Consider the following 17,759-nt stretch of genomic DNA (forward strand, 5'->3'; position numbering starts at 1 on the left):
CAGCTCATCCTGGATTCCACCAACACGTGTGCTACCAGTGCCTCCTTGGGACTCAAGAGTGCTGCTACAGGGAAGGAGCGAGCCACGATTTGACGTCCTGGTTTTGACAATGGCAGCTCTGAGCAGTCACCTGTAGGGGCATAAGGGCTACCCCCATCTCCACAGCCTCCCTGCCAAAACTGCCTTAGCAGAAGAGGTGAAAGTTCCCACGGCCCCTGACACACACCCACAGACTCAGACAAGCCTTACCTAGTTCTGGGACACAGAGTGGGGGCTTAAGCAGAGCTGGGTAGAAAATTCCTCAGAAGGACAAACTACCCATGAAAGACAACTTATAGCCATCCCTGGACAGTGCCAGCAGGGCTTACCTGCCACCGAGCTGTTGGCAGACCATGAGGGGATCGCTGTGCGTCGCTGGTAGAACAAGATGTAAGCTGTCTGCTTGCAGACTTCGCTTTCAGAAAGTTGCTGAACTTCGCTGTCATCGAAGCAGTACCACTGGCCATCAACAGAATTCTTGCAATATGCTAAGAAATAATACATTACTGTAAGACTCCCTCACTCCTACTACTCTCAGGTTTGCTCTACGATATTTAACATAACCTTATCTGCTATGATGGACTCAGAGGAGAATACGAGAAACAGATTTATTCTTGCATCATCTTCCAGTCTGACTGGCAAGATGGAAGCCTGAGGCTGCCAGAACATAATGAACAGCTTACATTTCAGGACTTTTCTTTGTCCAACATTACTGCTCAGAACAGAACATCATTTGGGGTGACTCCATTCATTTCACCTTCCGTAACTTATGGCACTCTGCTTCCATCAGTCTGACTCCTTACAGAAATATAACCAGTTTCTCTGTGAATGGCTCCACCATAGATAGCATAGCAGGACACTTGCCTGTGTAGTGTCCCCCTTGCATGGTGCCATGGTGGTTGCAGACAGCATACAGGTCATAGATATAGTCCTCAGGATCTCTGCCGAGGCCATAAGGTTTCCTCCAAGGTGACCAGTGCGATGGCAGGCTCCAGCTGCTCTGGCTGCGCTTCACAACGTGAGGAGTCATGTCCAAGCCACTCAAGGGAAATTTAACCATGTTCTGAAGTTTCATCCTTCGGTCTCCTTCCTGTGTACAGAGAAGAGCGCAAGCTGCAGAGGCCCAAGGCCACGATGCCTGGAAAACCCCAGCTGAGAAACACATAGGGCAGAATGGCTGCTTCTAATGAGGGGGGTCTACTCACATCACTCAGCAGTCCTCCAGGAACACTACAGGCATCCTTACCTGTCTAAACCTTTTCAGATGTATGATGAGAACATCAGGTAAGGTCCAGAGGCTCAGTGTGATGCTACCCTGCTGCAGCTGCTTACAGTGTGGGCATCGCCATGCATCATCTGGGGCAAGCTACAAGGAATGGGCAGGAGTGGGTATTGGTTTTCAAATTCCAAGGCAGCTTGCACCACACCACTGTTCCTCTGCTGCCCTAAGCCCAGTGCAGACACTGATCTCTGCCTCATCTCCCTCCAGCATTTATCACGCTTACTGGAAATGCAGCGTTCCCAATAACGCTTTTCAAAGTGACAAGCAGAGACACTGGTGCCTCATTCAGGAGGCACTTCCTGCTGCAAGGCAGAATCCAGCCAGTGCTGCTGTGCAGAGGGCTTTTTTGCACCTTATAAATGCCAATGCCTTGGAAGGGGAGAAGGAAAAACCAAGGCAAAAAGCAGGCAGGCTTGGCAGCCTGAAAAGTATTCTCACAAGAAAACCTGCAGTAGAAAAAAAAGCAGGAAAAAAAAAGCAGAAAAACATCAGAACAGAAAGAAGAAAGGTGTACTTTGGATGTCACCTCTGACACCTCACTGCCCTCTGGGAATCCTCTTCCTCTGTAGTCCCAACAGCACAGAGTTACACACTGAAGACTCTCCCTGTTGCCCAAGCCTCCCTCCACAGCCCAGTGCTAAGAGAACTCAGCAGCCGCAGAGATTTAAGCTGTCAAACAATTCTTCCCTCACCTCTGAAAGAAGCAACCAAGAGAGGCTCCAAAATTATTACAGCTCAGTCCTGGGTGCAAAGGCTACCTCCAGACCAGCCCTTTGTACAGCAGATTAGAGACTGCCAAAGGAATTGAGATGGCTTCCATGTGCCAGGCAGGGGCAAGGTCAGAGCCCTCTCTAGCCTGCCTGTGGCACACCATCACTCCTGCCTCTTCAGCCTCATACACCACAAGCAGAGCCAGAGCAGGGGAGCAGCCATGTTCCTGCAGAACTGAGCTCAGTGGTCACTGTGCTACTGTTTGGGGAGGGCCCCACTCAGTGGGGGCTGCCTGAGCCCACCCCAGCCCTGCTCAAGCTTGGGAACACACAATTGCTCCAGGACATTCCCATGAAGCCCCATTGTTCTAGCCCTTTATATTATTTATAATATTTCACAGGGAGGAAATTGCCAAAGAGAGGACTAAGTTCTTGTATCAACATCTGGGCAGCAAAGAACCCAGCAGCAGGACCTCCCACAAGCTTCTCACTGCAGAGGAGCTCCGTCAGCAGCACGGTCTTGTGTTACAAATCTATTCTCCTGTCACAAGGAATCAATGTTTGCAAAAATGACCCGCTCTGGAGTGAGGGAGTTCCTGCAGCATGTGAACAAGCCAGAGTACACAGTCTATATCTACCTGTTCCTCTTTGGTGTACAGTTGGAAACACTGAGATAAAGTGCAGATCTGAGGTTGATGATGAAGCTCTCTCTGCTGGCGGACGCTTTCAGAGTCTGGAATATACTCCTCTTCTGTATTCACAAACAAGCTGCATCAGGGAGACACCACATTTACCAGCACATCCCCTTGCTCCCCAGGCTGTCCCTGCAGACAGGGGCTGGGCATAGGTGGAATTTGAGTGGTCTCACGTTTGCTGAAGGATGCACAGTTCACACAAGCAAGCTGCAAGCAGCAATTGTGAGGTGAACACACTGAGGTTTTTTACTTCATACTTACTAATCTTTAGTTTCTTTGTCCCATTCTACCACTAATTTCACATGAGCGGTTCCCCCCTGTCCGCATGACTTCAATGCCCTGCAGAGAGGAGCAGACAGAAGTCAGATCATCTTTCAATCCAAAGTCTACATTATCTTCTACATGCACGTAATTTCTCTCCACAAGCCCTTCATCCTTCCTCCACTCCCACAGCTCAAGTTTGCAATGGAGTAGATGGAATTCACACAGCAAAAAACTTGGCAAAGCTGGCTAATGCCTTCATCCAAGTATGCAAGTTCTGTAAGGCAACATACACCTGCTACAAAACAGGCATCTACCAACATTTCTGAAGAATAACAGGCACAAGAAAAAAAATTAAAAATAGTGGGAGTAATATTTTCATTCCGTTCTCCATTTCCAGGGAGGACAGACTCCAGAGGGCATGACACACAACTGAGGTATTCTCACACAGCCTCCTGAGGATGCTCCACCATTTCCCTTCTCCTCAGGCCTCTGCAGTCCATTCCACACATCCACACCAGGACTGTTCATTTCTGCATGGTTAACACAGAGTTCCCAGCTAACACACCTCTCTCCACTCCTGGGGAGGTCTCAGCACCCAAGGGCCAGCTCACCTTTCCACTGTTGGGTGGCAGAGGGGTCGCTCCTCCTGAGGTAGCAAGTATGTTATGCCCACAACACTGACCACTCGCAAGCTGAACGGGCAAACCTGCAATAGGGAGAGCAGAGACCACCTCAGGGGCTCCAACCCAACCTGCCCACATGCAAACTGCTCTCAGCTCTGGCTGACAAAGACTTTACCCTAGAACGTGTTTGACATGAGAAAGCAAATGTACAAGGTCTCAAATATGCCTGCACCAATGAGCTGACAGAGGGCTGAGGTACAGCAATGGAGCCTGTGCATCCAATAGCTCCTCTGTGGTGACCAGAGAGGACATTTGTCTCACCTGCAAGCAGGCTGCAGGCCGCAGGAAATACTGCATCTTCTCCAGAATTTCCTTCTGCAGAATATCCCAAGCAATTGTTTTTTCCAAGTGCAACACAAAGGGCAAGCCAAACCTATGGGAAGGAGAAGCATTTGAGGGAACAATTAAAAGATCATCCTGTTCAGCAATCGGAACCCCAAAATACCTGGGAGAACTTCACGTGAAGTTTTGTGAAGCTTCAGAGGCTGAGGCAGTTCTCAGGCTCCAGCTGATACAAATGCTTTTGCCATGGTTGTTTCTCACTTCTCCCCCTCCTCCCATTTTCACTCTAATTTAAAATTCCCACCCATAACAGGATCTGGTCAAATGTGCTGCTCTCAAACCAGACAGCTCTACAGAGGTGGTGTATCCTCCCAACTCGGCTGTATTAGCTCCTTTACAGTAATGCAATACTTGAAGTTCACCAAAATAAGATATATTTTGCTGCACCCATTAATGCTATTTGATCAACATGTTCTTTAGCACCTGATGTGAGCTAGGGATGCAAGCTGCTGTTCCTTCACCTGGAGCCTGTACTACAGGAGAATAAAATCCAGGTCAGTTTAGGAAGCAGCCAGAAGAGTAACTCCAACCATACTGCTGCCAGTCACCTTTTGCTCTGCTGTCCAGTGCATGCTCTGTTACACACCAGCAAGACAATCTTGTCATTTGCTGCTAGTTTAGGACAGGACTGTTCCAGTTTTCCAGACTTCATCGTTCCTTGAGAGTAAGCTATTGTTCGGGAGTGCTCAGTGCCACATTTCAAGTTATTCAGGTTATTGTTCACATGTATTCCTGAAAAATTAGGAGAAAGGAAAGATTTTATTATGTCATTTGCCTTTAGTGCCCTGATGCCCACTCAAGAAACCCTCCTTGCGCTGCAGAGGAGCGGGTCAGTATGGAATCAGGAGCATTTTCATCACTTGTACGAAGGCTTCAAAGAGCAGTGACTGTTTCTTTAGAGAAGGACATAATATGCAAGTGCTCCTCTGATTTTTTACAGGGGGTTGTACAAGCACTCTCAGCTTTTACTGCCCACAAGAAAAACTAAAGTGCCAGGAACCCAACTTGTTACTTTCAATAATAAAATTTGCCTTTGATTACACTTCATTTGCCCAGGACACCACAGCTCCCTTTCAGTGAGGGGACATGCAGAGGCCGAGGGGTTTGAGCTTGGAAAGAGAAAGTGTTTGTTCATTCCTGAGACTGTTTATTCATCACTAGCAATCTGATTTTAAATAACACAATTTCAGTGGCTTCATCTGGTCCCTAGCAGGTCTTTAAATTAAGCCTGACATGAGATTTCACATTAAGCCAGCCTGGCCTGCAGCATCAGCCCCGAGAAGAGGCAGAAAGGAGTGTACAACACTGCTTGATAACCTCCCAGCTGACAACACTATTAAATCTTCTGGAGTGAGCCTGGACAAAGTCAGAGCTGAAATCAATACACCAGAACATCAACAGCTTGTGGGACTCATTCTTTTCCCACACAAACCTCCCTCACTAGTCACCTGAGGTGGGCATTAAGCAGAGTTATTGACTCACCTCTCTGACTGAGGATGCCCTCAGGCCTGAAGATCTCTGGGGTCTCAAAGGCAAAAATGCAGTCACTCTCGTGGATGGTGTCCAAGTCGTCGGTGTCGCAGAAGGAGCGATGGAACCCATCGTAGTACATCTCTGTCAGCACGATCTGCAGGCAGCAGAAGCAAACCAGAACCCATCAAACCACCCACGCCCGGCTCAGCTCAGTGCCCCATCTTTTAGCTGGGATTTTCCTGCTAAGGGATGGCACTCCTCAAAACATCCTGGCATCAGCCAGGAGCAAGGAACAGGGAAAAAGACAGCCATGAACGAGAAGCTGGGGTAAAAGCAACATATGGAGAGGTTTTGGTGGAATTCAGCAGCTTTCCAGAAGCTCTTCCTACAGAGGAATTCGCCCAGTGGTTCCCTCACTGCCAGCATGCGCAGGTCACCATAGGGTCAGGCAGGTCCACACACTCCACTGAGGGCTATTCCAACATCACTAGGATTCAAACAGCCAATGCACAGGGAAAAGCATGATCCAGATTTCCACCACTGCCTTGCTTCCCTGTTCAACTATGGATACTGAATTTCGATTCCTACGTATCCGACAAGGGACAAAAGCCTCCCCTCTCCCTCCCACTGCAGGGAGGGCAAAGAGGTGAACAGCCCAGCCCATTACCTGCTCCGTGGGTATCTTGGTTTCCGAGGAGACAGCCTCCCGCAGCCTGGCCACTGTTCCGGAGATGGGCACGGCCACCCCAATGCGCATGCAGTGTGAGCATTTGCCCTGGTACACCACGGTGACGTAGAGTGGCCTGTGGAGAGCATGGGAGCACTGCTAGGCTGGGCTGAGCACCTCTGGGCACTGCCTGGAGCAGCCTCAGCCCAACCTGGGCACATCCAGGCTGCCCACCAGGTACAGGGCCCTCCTGACTGTCTGGATCCACCTCACACTGGAGCTGCGCTCAGCTGCAGCCAGACAAGTGTGTTTGATTTACAGACTCCTTTCTTACTACATGGCCTGGTATTACCTGCTCCCACAAGTAAAACATCTCAGAAAAGGCCCACAGAGTTAAAACCAAATGGTGTATGAGAAGGCAATCAGTTTCCCAATAAGGATCCTGTAAGAAAGCTTGGGACAGTGTAAGAGAGCACCTTGAAGTACTTGGAGAGCTGCTGCTGGGAACAGGCTGCCTCTCAGCCCTCAATCCTGCCTCCGACAGCAGCCAGCAGCATTGCCTGGGGAGAGAAGAGGGCAGGGACACCTTCCCTGGAGAGCCCACTCAGCCTCCATCCGGTGGTGAAGCTGGGATTTCCAAAGCAAGTGTGACAGAGCAATGTTTAATCTGCCCTATCATCACTCTGTTCCATTGCTTCTGGAACCTACACAAGTTTTCTGGATCCAAACACCAGGTGAAGGAGTTTGTTTATACCACAAGTAGTTTTGCTGTGCATCTCTATCTTCACTTTGAATACTTTATCTGGATTTTTTTCCTCCCCTGAAGCATTTTGCTTCATTTGCATCAGCTGTCTTTCAAAAAAGCAAAACATTTTGCAGGAAAGATTTTAACTTTACTTTTTGAAATTGGAGTGACCAGTGAGGCTGTTCTAAAAAAAAAAAAAAGTACATTTCATCCTTTTCCCTTTTTTAATTTTAAAATGCTATAAAAAGCAAAATATTTTGGTTATGTGAATCAAAGACTTTTTCCCCCAAAATTAATTCTATAGGAAGGATAGGCCTTTCTGAAAAAAGTAAAAGGCTCAATTTTCCATTTTACCTGCGAAGCAAAACATAAAATCCCCATATGGTCCTATCTATCTTTATAAAAGACTTATCAGAAATTTTGCTGGTATCTGTCTTCCTGCTATAGTAAATTAAACACCACCACATGCATGGGAAAGAGCCAACATTACGTTCAGGACAGTTCCATACCGAGTGTGGGGCAGAGGGATTGGCAGCGAGATGCAGAGAAAAGGGTCGAAGGTGTTGCTCTGCTTCTGGCAATGAGGGCACGTCAGGGAGGACCTGGGACAAACGTGGATAACAGGGCAGAGTTACACCCCACTTCATCGGGAACGTATAAACCATCACATCCCACATTCACCAACAGCAGATCCAACGGGAAACCCTGGAAGGGTTTTGTCTTTGGAGAGAGGTGAAGTGACAGGACAGGGACAGAGACAGTCAGCACTGGGGTGCACACAGCTCTTACTCAGGATAAACTCCACACAAGAATTCTCTCTCATTCAGAATCAACCTGCACCTTACAATGGCTTTGTGTCTTAGACCAGGCTTAAGGTTTCTCCTTTGCAAAGGAAAAGCTGGCAAATACTGGGGAGAAAGCCCAGCAATTATAATTCTTACAGCAGTACAGGCACAAGCCATCAAGGAACACTGGTGATTCAGCTGTTCTCTTCCAATAGCTCTGAAATTAGAAAGCTCTCTTCCCAGAACGTAGGGAAACACAAGGGAAAGCCCTGAAGGGACAGCAATAACTTCAGCTCGGAATTCCCAAGTGCCAGATGACAAGCACTCTGCACACACTGAGGATCCCTAACTCCCAAGCACCTCCAGATTCTGCCAAGGGCTCTTCCCTCTGACAATCAGGGTGAGCCCCATAGCACTGGGCTTTCTTGAACCTTTGCTCATGAAGCACTGACTCACTTTCAGGATGCACAAGAACAGGTGCAGTGGTACATACTGCAGATTTACACAGAATATACCAAATTTGAAGCAGTGAAATTCTCTCTTTCCTCTAGAGTAAAGTCTTAGTTCAGATTCCCTTCAGCAGGAATTCAGAAACAGCTGTTAACACAGTGACACCAGTCCCAACTGTACTGGGAGCTAGTGTCAATTTAGAGTTATACTGGGGTCACCCATACATTCAACAACTGTACAAAATACCTGTACTGGGCTTGAAAGAGTTCCTGCACAAAAGTGCTACTGATGGGAAAGGCTGGGCCCTCAAGCAGCACATCATCCTCCAGCGGTGGCTGAAAGAGAGGAACAAACCCTTGAGGCACACTGAGGTGTGGGGGGGTGCACCAAGCAGGTGGCTCCAGAATGCCAGTTGAATTTGCACCCTCCTTAGCCAAAACCATCAGAAAAATGCCACAAGCATTTTTAACTACCAAGCACACTCTGCTCCAAGGGGTGGGCATGCAGGAAGGCGAGGTGGGCATGGCAACCCAGGGAAGGGCATAGGGCTCACACCTGACAAGGCCCGGCAGCCCCCTGGTAACATCTCCTGGGTATTGCAGGGCCACTCAAACACAACTGTGTCAGGGAGTACTTGCCAGGGATTAGTGGAACAGCTGGTTACATTCCCAGGGCAGAAACAAACAGTATTTTAACCCAAGCTTTTGTTCCATCTGAACTATTGAAGTTGAGAAGCCAATGGGGAGAACTACTTTAAAAGGAAAGCCTGTGTGCAAAGTTAGACTCCCACATTGTCTCCTAGCAGAATCCCTTACCTTGAGTGGAGGCACGCCGCTGGAATTCACCACGTTGTTCAGATCCTCGTGGACTCTGTCGAGGAGCCAAAGCAGGAACTCCTGGGCATCGTGCTGGGCGTTCCCGCGGTACTGCATCGCGTTCTTGGACACGATGTTCTGCAGAGAGGAGAGGCAGTGCAGCAACAGCTAATACAGACCTGAAGCCGTGCCATCACACCTACCCCTGCCCCACAGCATCTGACACTGCTGCCCGCATGAAATCTTCTGTTCAAGCTGAAGCAAAACAAGAATTTTGTCTCCTAATGCCCACACACTCTGTGTCTAGCTCATTGCAGCTTTGGTGAGGTCACACATTTCCCAAAACATTGATGCAGGTGCTCAGTGATAATCTAGGTCTACAATTCCAGGATTCAGCCAGGATCCAGCCAGGATCAGGACACCTAAATCACAGATGCCTCTAGAGTCTGTGATCATCATGCAGGTAGAGCAAAATTACTTCCCATCAGCACCCTCTCAAGTACAGGCCACCATGGAATTTTTTTCCACTGGGTATCAAGAATCTACTATGCAGAACTGGCTCATCCCAAACACTATCTTCTATCACCAGCCAGGGAGGTGCAGCTTTCCCTGCACACAAGGAACCACAGTGTCCCAGAGTAACCAATGCTGGAGCAGCACAGCATGGGATGGCTGCTGCTGGACTGGTGGATTCCAAAGCAGGGGGACTTGGCCACAGCTGCAACAGGGACAGCTGGCACTGCTGCGGATACACGCCGAGAGCCTGGAGAACCACCTAATTTACTCTTGAATTTCTGGAAACACCGTCTCAGGACACCAGCACAACCAAGGGATTAGTTCAGACCTGTTTTTCTTCTAGACACGAACGGGAAGGGCTTGAAGCTCATCAGCAGCCAAAATCTAGTCTTTGCAGATTTATCCTTGCCCTGCAGCTTTGGAGACACCTTTCATAATGCAGAAGTTTGCTCTGACCCCTCCAATCAGGCCACATGCACCCTTTCCTCAGGACATCTCCTCCTTGAAAAGCCGCCACAAGCCCACACAGGATTTAATAAGGAATGCCATTACCCACCAACATCAGAAAACACTTTCTCTGCTCCAGCACTCTGATTCCACTTTTACCTCCAAAACCCGCCCAAAATGGCCAGCCAGTTCTCCTTACTGCTCGCTGGGCAACACAGCACAGGTTCTGAAGAATGGTAGCCAGGCACCAGCACCTGCATTTGGCTGGAATTGCCTCTGGAGTAGCATGCCAGGGTGGGCTGACCTCAGCAGCTGAGCCAGGCTTCCTTCCTGAGAGCAGACAACACCACTGCTACGGAAAAGCCAGCACATTCTGCTGCTCCAAGGAGGCACCAGCTGCAGCCAGGAGAGCCAGCCTGCTCCTACCAAACATAGGACAACCACTCCCACACACCCACTCCAGTAATTCTGTCCCCAAAGTCAATACCAGGCTTCTCTCTAAGAACCAGGCTCACAGCAAAGCTCACATCAGTCACTCAGCATCTCCCTAGCCTTCCTGTGCTTCAGGCTCCCGGGAAGGGAATCCTGCCCGGCATGTGCCCCGTTACAGTGCGGCACCTACATCCCTTGGCACACCTGTGGAGAGAAAAACTGTTCACACAGGACTCAGACTTATTGAGCGGGATCCCCAAGAGGGACAGTGGCACGAGCAGAGGCCAGACAGTACCTGCAGGCAGGAATGGCTGGGAAGGCTGCGGAGCCCAGGCCCAGCAGGCTGCACATGCGCCTCATGCCAGAGCTCCTCCACTCCCCTAATCAGACTTTGCAACAGATTTGAGAAATGAGGTTGGGTTGCTCGCTTTATCCCTCTGAAAATGGGGTCACCGGGGAGGGGGCTGGTGATAAAAGAGGCAGGAAAGGACTGATAAACATACACTCTCTATGCTCTATAATCTGTCCACCTGTCTCAAGGCAGCAAAATAATGGAAAACAGAAATAATCTGCTCTCATTACATATGTGCAGCCCTTCTGACAGCAGATTTACTGCCCTTGCTGTGCAGGAACCAGCAGCCTCCCACATAAAATATGTGCACACAGCCTGAACCATGGGAGTGGTCCCCAGCCAACACTCTCTGTGCCACACTGGTGTGACCCCAGCACCTCTGCTTGGTGCCCAGTGTAACCTCAGCTTGGGATGCTGCTGCAAACCTTTTTATGGGGGAGAGAAATCTGAAGCACTTGAAGATTAATGGAGACCAACAGCCTTCTCTGCTCCTAGTTTCCATTAAGCAAAGCAAGATCCACTGGCAGAAATAAAATGATAAAACATAATCAAAATAATGAATCCAAAAAAGTCTCTTCAGGTACCAGCCTTATACCTCTTGCCCTTCAGAAGAAAGCTCAGCTGAATGCAGCCAGACAATGATGCAGGGAAGAATGTAAGGCATACATGTGAAGACTTGCTTTGCAAACATTAACTTTGTTCAAAAAAACCTACACTGAAAATTAAATTTAGCCCTTAAAATTACTGTGTCAAGTTTCAAACTGAAAATCAATCACTAACACATGACGCAGAGATTGTAGTCCAGTCTTAGGTGGCTACCTCACTACATCTCTCCATAACTGTTACCCATGCTCCTATAGTAACACACTTGAGTTTTAACAGCTGTACCCATCCTTCCCAACCCACTGTGCCCAGCTCAGCACCAAGGCGATGACGTCCCTTACTCTCACTGAGGGAGGAAGGCTCCAACAGCACTGCAGGTCACAACAAAGCCAAGCTCATTCTTCTCAGTGAGCTGACCACAGAGAGCCAAGGGAAAGAACTGCTGAAACACTCGCCATGTCCCCAGCAGTGTGTGGTCCCTCTGCATCAAGATATCAACAGGTGTGATGGGAGCAGGCCCGCACTCCCATCAGCCAGAGCCAGCAGCCTTATCTGGTGTCCTTTGTCCCAGTGAGCTCAGCCAACAGGCACTGTCACTGCACTTCAAGGGCCCGTCTAGACAGAGCTGATGATAAAAGGCTCTTGGAATTGCTGCAAGGAAGCATATCCAGTATTTCAAGTGAACAGGGGACAGAAACCTAAGGACTTTGGGAATCCAGGCTAGTACTTCTTATTGCCTCTTCCCCAGAGGCACAGCACATCGCTCCAGTCCAGACCCTCCCCGGCTTTTACTGATGCGTGTCCCTGGTGATGCAGTGTCCCACAGGCAGCAGCCAATTGTCTGTACCAATCCCAAGCACAGCGAACCCATGGATGCACAGCAGTCATGTGCCTTGCTCTCAATCTTTGTCACTGCTCGTCTCAGAAGCATCTCCATAATTGCTCTGGTTTTCTCAACACTCTTGCAGCCTGAGTGGACTAAGGATAAAGAGCTGCCTGTGGAGACACATCACAAGATGTTGGAAGTGATTCAGGAAGCACTACAAAATATCAGATGCAACTTCCTCACAAGAGACTCCGCTAAACAAACACTCCAGCAACAGCAGCGTGTTCCCAGCATCACGCACACTTCCTGCCAGCGCTGCTACAAGTGGGTCCATTCCTGCTTAAACCTCTGCGGCTGCTCCTCCAGGGAATGCTGTGTGCCCTCCTCCCAACCCCCTCCAGGGGGCTGTGGCAGCAACCCCAGACATGCGGGGTGTGAAGGGGAACAATGGACACACAGTCAGAACAGGCAGTGCTGAGGGACATGATTAAATCTGAAAGAGATAGAGGTGCCGACTTAAATAAACAATTTCACAACTGAGACAAATACCAGGAACTCCTAAAGTGCAGCCCCCCCAGCCTGATGTGGGTCAGCACCAAACAGCCCCACACACCTCCCTATCCCCATGCCAACTCCCTGCTGGGCTCGGGGCAGTGGGCAGAACAGCATGGGGGGATCCCCACAGCCCTCAGCCATAGACAGGGCTGTACAGCAGCGGGAGGTCCCCACAGCCCTGTGCTGTGGATGGGGGACTGCAGCCTCTCAGCAGCCAGACTGGCCATTCCTGAACAGCTCCAGGAACATTTGACAGGCAAAGTAGACAAATGAGCAAGAACCTCATCACTGAGCACTGGCCACCCAGCACCTCTCCACATTTACTTTCCAAGTCTGCCCTTCCAGCCCAGCGGAGGGTTTCTTGCCTTTGCCATAACCCTAAACTTTCACTCCACTTTGTTCATCACTTAAGAGAAGACAACACCTCATTTTGCTGCTCCTGCAGTAATGCAACAGCAACTGTAACTAGATGCAGATACAGAGTTATGAAGCAAATGCTTTAAAAACGCATGAAAAACACCACATTGACCAACCCCCAAGAGCTGTTAATCCTCTGCCCCTAATCTGGTTCTCCTGTAAGTATAGTTGGCACATCTGACCAGCCTCTGTCCAGCATTGCAGGGTATTAAGAAAGACTCCAGAATGATTCCAGTGCAGCTGTTTGAGCTGTGAGGCACCAGGAGTGGGAATGGACTCTGATGCTGCCTCCCAGCACCTTCCACAATGCACAGCACCTCCAGCCCTTTCCTTAGCTCAGCCCTTGCAAGCTTGGCATGAGGTGGATGGATGCTCCATTCTGCCAGACGTGCATGCACTGGTACACAGACACCCTGAATGAAATGGTTCCATCCAAAGAGGTAAGGGGAAAATCAAAATTTCCTATCAATCCCACTCACGTACTCATATTGCAAGCACCCTGCAACCATACCAGTCCCTGCCTGTCCATAAAGCAGATTTACAGCAAAGATACATTATCACTTTTATCAGGCCACTGAAAGTTTAATAATAATTCATCTACTGCTCTAAAGAGATGCAATAAATAGATCGAAACAGGGCTGAACTACTGGCCTCTTCTTTGCTGCTATTATTGTTCCAGATCACAAAGACAACTAGGGGAAAAATGCCAGTCTGCTATTTTCCAGTGTGGCCCTGGTAGGAAGCAGCTGTGGAAGGATTTTGCACATGAACAAAGTCAGCTCATTAGAGACCTGACCCAATGACACACGTGCACAGGAGAGAAAGGCTATTCTTTTTCTTCTGTTGAACAGTGAGTTATGCTCAACCACACTATTTCTCTTTTTTAAACCACAACCACAGGTTTGCATTCGGGTAAGTTCTACAGCAGACAGCCACTTACCTGAATCACTCTGCTCACACACAGACAGCACTTTCCCCCCCTCTGGAAATGTTCTTTTTTGGGGAGACCAGTACCCAGCCAGCAGCGTGGTTTAGGCCCCAGGGCTCAGGAAGGGAGCTTCTCCAGTCCAGGGGCAGAAGAGATCGCTGTGGACTCAGCCTTACCACAGGCACTAAACAGGGAAAAGTGAGCTTCGATGGCAGGAGGTCTACCACAGCAGCCAGGGCAGGACAAAACACTCTTCCCTTGCCCTGTGGGCATCCAGAGGCACCAGGGCTCTGGAGGCAGCACCCCATGGGACATGGCAGCTCTGTGGGCAGCCCGTGTCCCCACACAGTCCTGCCCTCTGCAATGCAGAGGGGAATAAGCACAGCCACTTATGAGAATACTTCAGGAAGCAAAGCCAAGAGGAGCACTACAGGGAGCTGTAGCAGCACACCAGCACCAGAGGGATTCTCCAGCACATTTAACAAGCCCAAACAAGAAGCATCACCCCACCAGCCCCTGCTTAACACCTGTCTCATGCCAGCAGCTACTCTCACCCTTCCTGGCTGAAGCCTGTTAATCCTCATTAACCACCTTCCTTCAATGCATAAGGAGAGAGTGAAGTTTGTCCAGATGATGCTGTCCAGGGCTGCCATGTGTGCGCACGGACATGGAGGTGGGCTGTGGCTGCTGCATTCCCCAGCTGGCACACTCCTTTCCAGGCCCTTCCCAGGGGTGCAGGTCTTGCCTGCCAAAGGCACTGCCAGGAGTTGGTTGCTGGCTGCTGGGAGAATTCACCCTTATAAAGAGCAGAAATCCCGTATTATTCAGCAGAAACTTGTTTTCCTGCTACACTGGTAGAGCAACTGGTGGGATTCAAAGGAATAAGGGATTGAGGAGCAGGAGAACACCACGAATGTGAAGCAGTTCGGTAAAGAACTATCAGTAAATGCTGACACAGAGGACGGATGTGAAGGCTGGGCTCAGCAGTCCAAGGAGTGCTCCAGCTGCACACCTACACCTCTCCTGCTCTCTCCAGGCTTTGCTTCAGGTCCCAAGTTGGACACAGAAACAGATGAGGGGATCCCATCGTTACCACTCTGAGAAGCCTCCCCTTGCACTTTATAACAAACATTCACTTCACTGACATAATCATATGCAAACAAGTTCATTAAGCAGTGCTTTGCTCAAATGGCAGCAAGAATGGGTTCACTCCAATCAAGTGTGGCCATGTACAAAGCACAGAGCAACACAGATCCAATTAAGATGCCTGGGAACACACATCCCCCTCACCGCTTCCATGGGCTGCCAGGCACGACACAGTTCTCATACTTTCACCATGTGTCATTTTGCACAGGCAGCATGGAAATAAGAACCTGGAAGCTCAGAAGACAGAAAGCACATTTTGGCAACAATGTACAATGCCCTTCCAGCCTCACAGAGGGTCCTGCCAACCCCCAGGGCCACCTGGCAGTGCTGTTCCACACTGGGATCTCTTCTCCCGCCTCGCCCGACCCTCTGCTCCAGAGGGGAGCACCCACACTTCTGCTGCCCCCTCCAACAGAACCCCCTCAGCAAACCACATCCGACCTCCAGACTCTGCCTCTCAGCCTTGGCTCCCCAGCCTTGTGCTGCACTCACTCAGATCAAAGTTTGAAGCGTAACACAGAAATCCCCAGAAAAGCATTTGGATTTCATAGGTAAGTCAGACCGCTGCCTTAAGGCAGCCAGATCTGCTGCAGGAAACCCTTCCCAGGCGGTTTAGAGATGTGTGTAGAAAGTGAGTAAAGCAATTGTAAGGAAAAATATGCAAGAAAATAAGCAAAACAAAACAAACCACACATACAGTAATGGACTTACACCTCATTGATAATTAACATTAAAAAAAAAGGGTGTAACGTGGCAAGACCGCCAGACCTTTGTGATCCCAGTGAACTACATTTCCATAATGTCAAGAACCATCATCAAAATTATGTAGAAAATTTGTAACTTGCTTTTTGTTTCAAGGAGAGTGTGTCAACTCCAATTCCCAGAGCAGCCCTAGGACAAACCTCCTCAGTATGATGCCACCACTGGAAGCACCTAGACTGAACTGCAACAAGCACTTCAAGATCCCCTATCACCTAACCCACTCAAAGCCTCTTTAGATCAACACAGAAGCTGAAGCACCAGGAACCAAAAGTCAAGGGACCAGAAGGGAAGGGTGAAGAGTCCCACATTTCTTCTTTCATGTCCCTTTCTTCCATCCCACTGTTCAGAGGGAGGACAGTTTGCTCTCTGCGGAAATATTTTAGGAATAAGCAGTGGACCATATCCAGAATAAAATAACTTATCCTGTGCTAGGCAGAGAGCAAGATAATTAAATACAATCCAGGAGATCACATTTCACACATCACTGGCCCCATTACCAATGCACAAGGGCTCTGGTGGGCAGAAGGGCCCGGGGCTGACATTTCTGTGAGCGGGACCAAAGGCTCCTGACACCCACGCTGCCCCAGCAGCCCCCACTGAGAACTGCTCTCACTGCAGCTTCAACAGGAGGCAAAGATCTGAGCATGTCAACGCTTTCCAGGAGCTCCTTCATAACTAGGAGTTAGTGATTAACTCCCAAAGAAGTGCCCAACACAGCCGGCAGATTGCTTGTCCCAAAGTGAGATATTTGCACCAAATGCATTCCCAAAACACCTTGAAACAAATCTCACACCAAACTTAAGTTAAAAAATAAATAAGAAAGGAAGCAGCACTTTTAACCTGGTACAATAATCTCTGCTCTGCCAACAAGGATTCATTCTGAGTTCAGATCCAATTCTGACAATCCAACACAACTGAGTTATGGTGACTGTATTTGCTGAACATGCTGCAGGTCACAGCCAAGGCCATCTTCTTGTAGAACAAAAAATGCAATCCCAGCTCTGGCATGCAAAGGGTCTTGTTAAACATTGACATGCTTCAGTGTACAACTGCCTTAGAGCCCCAAAGAAAGTCTCAAAACAGAAAGAGCCTCATCATTCACAGAAGACCCAAACTCCACAGAAGGCAAAGGCAGAGGATTTGCATAAGAACGTAATTTTTCAAGCCAAATTAGTTTAAATCAAAATCCTTCTCGCTGACGACCCCCACCATCACCTCCGAGTGTTGCAGACCGATTCCCAATACAAAGGGCACTCTGTCCTCCCTGTCTGACACTCCCAGGAGCTTTGCAGGCAGCACGGGACAGCTCCCTGGAAAAAAACAAGCCCAAAGCCCTGCTTATACAATAGATGTTTGTCACCATTGTCACACCATCACAAAGGGGAAAGAGGAAGCACAAGCTGAAATATTGGCCCCCTGTTATGAAAGCAGCAGCTTTGTTTGGGCAGGAAAACAAAACCCACTGAGCAATCGGAAGAGAAGGATTGTTAAAGCAAACAGCAGAGGAGCACAGGACCAATGGGAAAGTCATCCACCGCAGAGAAATCCAGGAACTACCAGCTCTGCCATGGTGCTCCTATTCCATTCCCATGAAGGGCTGCCCAGGCTCCCAACCCAGAAACCAAACCCTTCTGCTTCCACCTCTCAGTCCAGTCCTTAGGGACCTTTTCCTACTACCTCAGCCTTCTACACCCCCCGCTTTCCCCTGCTCTGCCAGCACTCCCAACCTCCCCTCTGTGCACAAGGCTCTCCCCCTCATCCTGCAACTACAAAATGAACCATTTAACACAAACCAGTTGTTTGAACTGCATTTTCCTTGGCTTCA

At 49.1% G+C, this 17,759-nt stretch overlaps 1 protein-coding gene across 3 annotated transcripts in view; it reads right to left on the minus strand.

Annotated features, from left to right (window-relative positions):
• Window positions 1-17,759, minus strand: part of USP31 (ubiquitin specific peptidase 31) — a 30,538-nt gene that overhangs the window by 9,377 nt on the left and 3,402 nt on the right. For all 3 annotated transcript variants that reach the window (XR_011155353.1, XM_069030429.1, XM_069030428.1), the window contains exons 2-14: window positions 8,951-9,088; window positions 8,382-8,470; window positions 7,410-7,502; window positions 6,156-6,291; window positions 5,498-5,642; window positions 4,564-4,747; window positions 3,935-4,046; window positions 3,602-3,696; window positions 2,988-3,065; window positions 2,670-2,799; window positions 1,286-1,405; window positions 904-1,129; window positions 369-527 (exon numbers count right to left, since the gene is read on the minus strand). Coding sequence is in view for 2 of the 3 variants with exons in the window: in XM_069030429.1 (XP_068886530.1) it covers window positions 369-527; window positions 904-1,129; window positions 1,286-1,405; window positions 2,670-2,799; window positions 2,988-3,065; window positions 3,602-3,696; window positions 3,935-4,046; window positions 4,564-4,747; window positions 5,498-5,642; window positions 6,156-6,291; window positions 7,410-7,502; window positions 8,382-8,470; window positions 8,951-9,088 (1,705 nt within the window). In the remaining variant the exon portion in view is untranslated. The remainder of the gene's footprint in view (window positions 1-368; window positions 528-903; window positions 1,130-1,285; window positions 1,406-2,669; window positions 2,800-2,987; window positions 3,066-3,601; window positions 3,697-3,934; window positions 4,047-4,563; window positions 4,748-5,497; window positions 5,643-6,155; window positions 6,292-7,409; window positions 7,503-8,381; window positions 8,471-8,950; window positions 9,089-17,759) is intronic.

This window comes from Aphelocoma coerulescens, chromosome 14 (genome assembly GCF_041296385.1).
Source record: "Aphelocoma coerulescens isolate FSJ_1873_10779 chromosome 14, UR_Acoe_1.0, whole genome shotgun sequence".
Taxonomy (NCBI): Eukaryota; Metazoa; Chordata; class Aves; order Passeriformes; family Corvidae; genus Aphelocoma; species Aphelocoma coerulescens.